Source organism: Fundulus heteroclitus, chromosome 9 (genome assembly GCF_011125445.2).
Source record: "Fundulus heteroclitus isolate FHET01 chromosome 9, MU-UCD_Fhet_4.1, whole genome shotgun sequence".
Classification (NCBI taxonomy): domain Eukaryota; kingdom Metazoa; phylum Chordata; class Actinopteri; order Cyprinodontiformes; family Fundulidae; genus Fundulus; species Fundulus heteroclitus.
Genome location: NC_046369.1, coordinates 1,215,218 through 1,223,728, shown reverse-complemented (window position 1 = coordinate 1,223,728; position 8,511 = coordinate 1,215,218). Strand labels below are relative to the sequence as shown.

General features: G+C 40.7%; 1 protein-coding gene across 2 annotated transcripts in view; it reads right to left on the bottom strand.

Moving 5' to 3' along the window:
* Window positions 1-947: 947 nt before the first annotated feature.
* The window catches only part of cdc14ab (cell division cycle 14Ab), a 40,889-nt gene continuing 33,325 nt past the window's right edge, over window positions 948-8,511 (bottom strand). Inside the window, exons 15-16 of one of the 2 annotated variants that reach the window (XM_036140785.1) lie at window positions 7,723-8,071; window positions 2,414-2,486 (exon numbers count right to left, since the gene is read on the bottom strand). In XM_036140785.1, the coding sequence (XP_035996678.1) occupies window positions 2,457-2,486; window positions 7,723-8,071 (379 nt within the window). In that variant the 3' untranslated portion in view covers window positions 2,414-2,456. Of the gene's footprint in view, window positions 2,487-7,722; window positions 8,072-8,511 lie in introns of both variants that reach the window. The other variant, XM_036140786.1, reaches the window with a different exon arrangement.

Sequence of the window (8,511 nt, the reverse complement as noted above, 5' to 3'; positions counted from 1 at the left end):
AGCTTAAGCATATTAAAAATCAACGGATGACTTTAGCATAAAAAATAAACTAACTTCTGTTGTCTTTCTTCCCTGTGTGTTGTTTAATGAATGTTTTAGGTGCTTTAAACCTGACAAAGAGGAAATCTTGTTACTTCATGTGATTTTTGAAGTTTTTACATCTTAGTTTAATTATATCATGAAAATTTGTTAAACTGACTCAGTTTGTATATTGATCTATAACCTGGGTGTGCTGGTGTTCTTTTTAGGGTTTCTGCACATTTTTCAAGTCAAAACTCCATTTCCCAGAGTTCTCAGTTCATTTTTAACATCCAGTCAGCTAATTAAAGGCAGACATTTCTGCAGAGGACGTGTTTTAAATAACCAAAGCCCTATTATGCCAGGAGACGGATGGATGGAAAGATGAACCAAATCTGCAGGACTGAATGAAGGACAAAAACAAATTTCTATATTGGGCTATTTTGGTGTCATGTAATCATTAAAAGAGTCGGTTACACCTGTGACGTTTTTGATTTCATAATTTCATTTCTGTTCATATAGTAATATTTAAAAAAATACACAGTAACATAATAGTACACCGTTTAAAAAAAATCAACTTTCACTACAGGAGGCACAGTTTCAGCCACTTTATACAATTTAAAAGGATACATTCCTCTACTTTATGACATGATCTGCCTTTTTTGGCTCTTGGGGGCCGGATAAATTACCCTGATGGGCCGGATTCGGCCCACGGGCCTCGAGTTTGACACGTGGATGGGAGGATGGAGGGAAAAATGTGCAAATGATGGATGGATTAAAATGGAAACATTTAAATTCACACCAGTCAGATCCCCGACTCTAGAACAAAACTCTTCAGATTTGACTCAAATAAAGCATCAACAGTGAGAATAATTGACTTTATTTCCCGTTTTTGTCTGTATAGAAACTCTGCGGTCAGTTAAGAGAAAAAAAAAAACAAAAAAAAACAGAGACATTATTTTCTGACTTCCCTTTAAAGTCTCAGTGACATAAATACAGATTTAAAACAACATAACTTCATTCAAACATCTTCATGTTGGGGACCGCCAAAATAAAAGCCTTTCCTTCGAACAGGATGAGGTGTTGAAGGCACTCTGAGCCTGATTGTTGTGTGCAGGAGAGGAACCGAGGTTTCCCTTTAATCGACGGTCTGTGTCGTGGTAGAAATCGAGTCCTAAAGGTAGAAACCAGCCGATGAATCCATCAGTTCCACATCTTCCATCCCTTCAAACTCCTCGTAGTTCAGGTCCGAAGACTCAGAACTTCCCCCGCGGTGGCGGATCAAGTCCAGCCGATCAGATGCTGGTGACGATCCCAGCAGCTTTGGTCACGTTTTAATCGTGATGCTTCTCTGTGTTGTTCATTATGGAAGGTGACCTTGGAAGTTTTTAAAGGCGCCTTTAAATAAAGTTATTCTTTCTAAGCAGCACTTCTTTGTCAGAGAAACGGGAGGGGGAAAAAATGGGCCATTCTGGGTCTGTTCGGCGTTCCAAGAGCACAACATAAGTTTAATTTTCTACGACAGTTTGTTTAGTAAACAGAGAATAAACGAAGATAATTAAATATAACAGTCGTGTGATGAAGCATTACATGTGCAGAGTGCTCTACAGCGCCCCCTAAAGGCAGCGGCGGGTTTATTCTGATAAAATCTTTCAGTCCGACAGTAAAAATAACACTTGAACGAATCCTCCCATGTCTCCAAGTCTTCAAGGCAACGATCAGCTGTTCAAAAAAATAGTTTATTGCCCATTTTATTTTATTTTTTTCCCCCCAGGTATGTTGGAGGTCTTAAAATAAAAATAAAAAAAAAGATAAAAACATTCCTTCGTTCTGTGCTGGTGTCATAATTTCCAACCTGAGAATGAGAACTGTGTGTGTACTTGGTGATCCATCGTTATCTTCAGTCCGTTACGTTAAAGCTGCTTTTTATTTTTACAGTTAAAACCTGAACTTTAAAGCTTCTTTAAAAGGCGCCCACTCTGAAGTCTCCTTCAAGCCCCCCCGGCTGTAGCTGCTGACAGGCTAACCTGGTCCATCTTCATCGTTATTGCTGATCAGTGGCAGCAGCAAGACAATCCGGCGCTGACCCGAACGGATCGGACGTAAATACTGTAACGATCAGCTGACCGTCCCGTTTATCAAAAAAGAAAAAGGGGGGGAAAAAACCCTCAAAAATACTTTGTTAGAACAAAAATATACGTCTTCTTCTATAACGAATAGCAAATATAAAATCCGTCTCTGGTGTACATACATGTTCAGCCAAACACGCGTGTAGATTACATCACATTTACATACAGCCTGAGCAGTGAAGCGGTTCAGTCCAGAGAGACGAGCTCTCGCTGATTTATTCTGTTTCCCTTTAAAAGCCCGAGCATTCAGGTGGTGATGGGGGGGAGGGGGGGGGGGGGGTGTCGGACCGTCAGGTAGAACCTTCGGTTTTAGTACTGGATGTACTCCGACTGAAGAGACTGAAAGAGAAAACATGAAAACATCTTCAGTCAAACGGTTCTTGTCACGCAGTGATGGTTAAAATCCTGCCTGTGGGAGAAGAAATTATTTAAATGGCAGCTGGAGCTCCTTCACACACAAACTCTGTAGAAGGTACACCTGGCCTTTAATCCCCCGACACAAAGGACAGCGGTGGAAATGTTCCCCTGGGGCTAAAATCATCCCGACCTGATCCAATCATCTGTCAGTAATATAGCTGCTGGAGGCCATAACGACCACTCTCCTCTGATATTTTCTCCTACTACTCTCCATTTATGCTATTTTTACAACTAATGTTAACACAAACCTTGCGTTATCATTCGCCTGCCCCAGAAGTTCTGTTCTGAACCAAATTCTTGCTGACTAACGCCACTGAAGGAGCTACTGTCTGTATATTAATGTGTACTCCCTGTACTTTTCCTTCCCTTAGAAAGTACTCCTGGGCTGGGGCAGTGTTTGTCTTTGTTTCTAGAAATGTAGGGTTAGGAAAAATGTGCATTAATGTAGCGTGCAAAGTCATCCCTGCCATTGCACTTTAAGAAAAAGTCATAAATGAATGAGATAAATATAGTTAAATACACCAAATGTGTTATAAAAGGCTAATGTGACTGCACTGCAAGTGAAATCAGCAGCATAAATGTTATAATAATCATCTTATTGTCTTATTGTTTTATTAAAGAACAATCTAAAACACCCCTTTTTATGAAAAGTGCTATAAAATAAACCCAAAGTGCCTGATGAGTTAGTTTAGGTGGTATTAGTCTTTATTTGTAATGGATGGATCTATTTTCGTGAGAACAGATCTATCTATTAGGTACCATAAAGAACCGAGACCAGTCATGCACGTATAATAGGGTGAAAAGGGACCTTAAATATCTGTTCAGCTTGTTGTGCATTAAAAATAAAATAAAAAATCAGACAAAGGAAAATTAGTTCATGGCAACATGTCACAGCTTGGCTGTATTTTTTTTTGTTTGTTTGTTTGTAAATGAAAAATAAAGAAACACCAGGGATGTCTTATGATTCCCAACATTTATTTTCCAAAAATGTAAAAAAGAAAAAGGAAAATTCCTCATCTTTCTCCTCCTAAACCAGGGGCCACAGGTTGAGGGTCCTGGTTTAGGAGGAGGAAGGGGCGCTTTGGATCTTCACCAGTAAATCTACCTAACTTTGGCTAAAAGTGACAAAGAAGAAAGAAACATTTTTAAAATATACATATAATAATATAGATATTAAGCAGTTTTTCCCCTTTTCTTCATAGAATAATTGAACAACACTAGAAGGATCAGTAATATTTTTAGAGATCTAATTTTCATCTTTTTTTGGAAACTGTGCTTTAACATAATTTTCCAAAAAAATATCAATATCTCAAGCCCATGTATCCAACTTTTGCAAAATTTGATGTTTTTCCTAGTTTTAAACGTAAAAATGGAAATTAATAGGTTGTTCTTTGAAAATGTATAATTTCCTATAATGAATATCTATCAAAACATTATAAATTGTCTTTTTTCCACAGGCTCCTGTAACATTAGTGGCTCCAATCTAACTGAAAGTAAAATTTGACTGTAAAGGTTTCAGAGCCTGACCTAAAAGGCAACAATCCAAGATGATCTGTGATGTTTTACTTTCAGTTTTTACTGTTGAGCTTTCCTGACATTTCTCGGAGGAATTCATGCGCGTAAACGATAAGAAATGCTGCAGGTGCCAAGGTCCTGGTTCTGCTGGACGAGGACAAATAAACTCAGGATAAGAAAGTTTCCTCTCTTGTATTTACTCAGGTTAAGCTCATTTCTGATATTTACAGTTTTTATTAAAACCAGCAATGAGATGGAAAGAGACTGGACTCGGAGTCGGGCTTTTGGCTCAGCGAGACGTTTTATTTTATATAACTTACTGCCTAGTGCCGACACTATGCCAATCCTCGAGGGACATTTAACCAGCATGTCTAGGACAGGAAAACTTGTGATGAAACAGCAATGATGAAACCAATTTTTATTTATGGTTTTCAATTAAACAATAGTGCCATAAAACATAATTGTGAAATTTTTGATGTTACAACAATAAGCAACCCAAATCTGCTTATTAACAGCAACTTTGGGCTTGTTTGCTAACCCTGTTTACACTGTTAAAGGTAACAGAGCTGGTTGCTTGTACCTCCTGAACACTGGCTGCTAGTCCACACTAACACCGCGGGCACAGAGGGATAAAGGGATTTATCCAAAGGGAGGAATATTGTTTTCATTGCCTCCACTGCAATCCCCTCAAACATGCAGCACCGCGCTGGTTAGCTGTTAGCATTAGCTTCTAAAATTTCCTGATTTATCATCAGTTTAATGGTAGCGAAGCTAATATTTAAAACATGTTCACTACATTATTTGCACAAAATATTATCAGATAAGGAGACCCCCCCCCCCCCCCCCCCCCCCCAGGTTCACCTATTTTTAGCTCCTTTCTGAATGAGCTGTTTTTAGGGCTCTGTCAGCTGCAGCTGGTCGTGACCCCCCCAGCGCGATGTTTACACTTGCACTTAATACACATGATAATTACTGCAAACAGATGCACAATGGTAAAGAGTACATGTTTGACCCCGAGTCAGACCCTGAAGCAGAAGAAGTGGATGCAGCAACAGTTTCTGGATGATAAGTAGCATTTTCCTTCAGGGCTGCCTGTAAAGGTCCAGAGCTACGATAAAAGGCACGTTTCTGCACTAGAAGCATCTGTCTGTGAGTGTTGTGTGTTTTTCAAGTGTTGGTTTACATAAGATATCTTACAGAACTAAGAGGCCTTTTGGTTGTTTTAGTTTGAAAGAATTTGAGAAAAAAATAACTATTTTAATAGCGCTAGCGTCCTTATAGGATTTTCAAAGTAAATTAGCATCATGCTAACTGCTAGTTTTCTGTGTTTTTTCAGCTGTGGTTAAGTGTAAGGGGAATTTGATGCACATTTTTCAGCATGTATTAATGCCAATGTTAAGCTGTGTATGTCATTTATTCCAAGAATTAGCATAACTTCAATGTAAGATGTGATATAAAAGCAATATGTCACATTTTTGTAGTTTGTAGTTTGCCAACTGTGATGCAATAATTGGAAGGTTTTTGAAATGACTCGTTTTTTTAGACACCAACAATACATTTACTTATTGCCAAACACAGATTTTGTTTCTTTTAGCGCTTGGACTGTTTCTAGCAGCAGTAGAGACCCAAACGGAAGTACAAAAATGTGCAAAAAGTGATTTTTTTTCCACAATAAGTCCAATTTAAACTATTTTAAATGATTGTAGTTTCGGACTTTAGCAGCCTGCCGCCCTTTAGCTCCGTGTCGTTTTGTGTTTGATGAAGAATCCCCGTCAGGTTGAGCCCGACCCGACTGTCTGATATTAACCCGACTAACCAGCTGAAGCTTTCTGATTGGCTCCTGCCTCACATGATCCTCTGTTTAAACCTCGTCTGTGGGTCGTCTGCCCACTTTGACACAAAGGCAGCATTTCCTCATCTCAGCAGCAGCTTGGAGTTAAAGAGTTAGTGAAGGTAAAACACTGAGAAACACCTCGCCTCCCACAGAGGAACATGTTCAATAAAAAGACCCGGAAAGATTCTGGTTTATAGAGACCAAACATCACAGGAGACATAAATGACATTGTAACACGGTTAAAAACAAAGACAACAAACAGACTTGTGAAGAGTTGATGACGAGGCGTTCCTTTGATCTGCGGCTCTTTATTTTGGAGCTTCATTACGATCAGAGATGCACTGATAAGGCCGACACCCATTTCTGGTTCTGTCTCAGGCCTGAACTGCTGATTCTGGTTTGTTTGGATTCAAACGACAGAAACAAACGTGCTGCAGGTTCTTTGGTAGCGGCAGTCTTAAATAACATAATTTGTGGTATTTATTGTGGTAATGACACTTTTTCAGGACACCAGTTGGACAAAGAAGGGGATTTTTTAATCACTAAACTGGCAACAATAATATGATCCTATTTTCAAATTCATTGGTATTTATTGATGCTCATGTGTCAGACTCAAGGCCCGCGGGCCGAATCCGGTCCATCAAGGCAATTTATCCAGCATCCAAGAACCAGAAAAGGCAGATCATGTCATAAAGTAGAGGCATATCTCATTTTAAAGTGTATAAAGTGGCTAAAACTGAGCCTCCTGTAGTGAAAGTTGATTATTTTAAACTGTGTAGTAACAGCATTCTGCCACAACACATTAAAACAACCCAGAAGAGTCAAAAATGAGCAAAAGCGATGCAGAAAGATGAGTTTAAAGTGTAACTCACCACAATATCAACTTTTTTTTTTGAAGATAAACTGTTTAAATGTGTCTAAAGGTGCTACTTTTATGTCCCTGTGAATTTGTTATATTTCTATGTGAACTGTAATGAAATTATGAAATCAACAGTATAATTTATACAAATGAGTCAGACATTCCTGCTCTAAAGGAACCAACATTGTATAAATACTAAAAGTAATGACCCTGACTGAGTTTGAGGTTTTCAGACAACATAACATTTTTTATCAGGACAAGAATCCTTTCACATTAAGGTTTATTGCCCATCCGTAGTTAAACTCACCATCTACCATCACAACATCGATGCTTTAATGAAAACATTTCTGGCCGATGTCTGTGATGCTCTGGCATTGTAACAACATGGCTGCAGTTTCTAAATGACTTTCTATAACATCTTATGCTACATTTCACATATAATACAGGCACATGGATGCATGCTGCTTAAATAATGAGCTACTATTTAATGAAGTCCAGGCTGTTCTTCAGGATCTGCAGATTGCATTTAGGTTCAGCGCCTAGGATAAATTAGTGATGTATGTTACAGCTATAGTCAATTTATCCATTAAAGCATCTTTCCTTAAGCTTAATCTGATTTTTATTGACCTCAAACATGCCAGAAAGCGCTTGCTGCAGGTTGCTGAGTTTCTAGTGTTGATGCATTTAATGAATGAGCTGCTGATCACAGATCTGAGCCTATTGAGGGAAAATGGGACGTTTCTGATCGCTGGTCGACCTATTGGTGCATCTCTGATTGGAAACGCCTCGTCACCGGCTCGTCCAATCAAACGGAAGAGTTCAGAAAGACAATGAAAACAGACAGACAGAGCTTTAAACCTGCGTTCAGCGTGTTACCGAAGCCAGAACAGGAAGAACCCGGTCAGAACAAAAGAGGCGGGGCAAAGCTGCTGCTGTGTCAGAGGACTTACAGGTATGGAGCGGCTCAGGTAACGTCCCGAGGGGCCCTTCATGGCGCTGTAGGGCCCGTGGACCCTGTAGGCACTGACGTCCTGATGCTGCGGCCTCATATAACCTTTGCCTGCAGGGGGCGCCGCAGAGCCGCCGTACAACGAGGTACTGTTGTTGTTGACCTCGTGTTGCGCGCTCCGAGGCCCGCTACCGTAGTTCGAGAGAGGGGGCGGGGCCAGGGGAGAGGGGGAGGGGCTTACAGAAACAGAGGAGGGAGGGAGAGAGGGAAAGGGAGTCTTCTCGTCCTCCTCGACGTCGGCAGCGTAGAGATCTCCGAGGGAGCTGGCCAATCGCGAGCTGACAGCTGAGCTGAGGTCAGCAGACGTGGGAGGAGCAAATACAACAGAGATGAACACCATGAGAGCTGCAGCTCACGCGTGGGCAGAGACATAACTGAGCAAACATCTGACACCTTCAGCCGGACGTACCGATGCTGCAGGGATGCAGTGGGTCACATGGTTCACACTACTCCCCCCCCAAACTAACCTCCTTTAACAACATAAGCCCCATTTACACTACCCTTGTTAAACCGATCCATGCCGAGTTTGGTTCAGTTAACCGTGCCGAGCTTGGTTCAGTTAACCGTGCCGAGCTTGGTTCAGTTAACCGTGCCGAGCTTGGTTCTGACGACCGTTAACAAATCACGCTAGCTCGGTTCCTCGCCTCCTAGTGGCGATCTGTGGTACTGCTGCTCTCTGGGATGGAAGGAGGGAATAAAGCAAATCAAAATGGCGGCGCCCGTAACATTC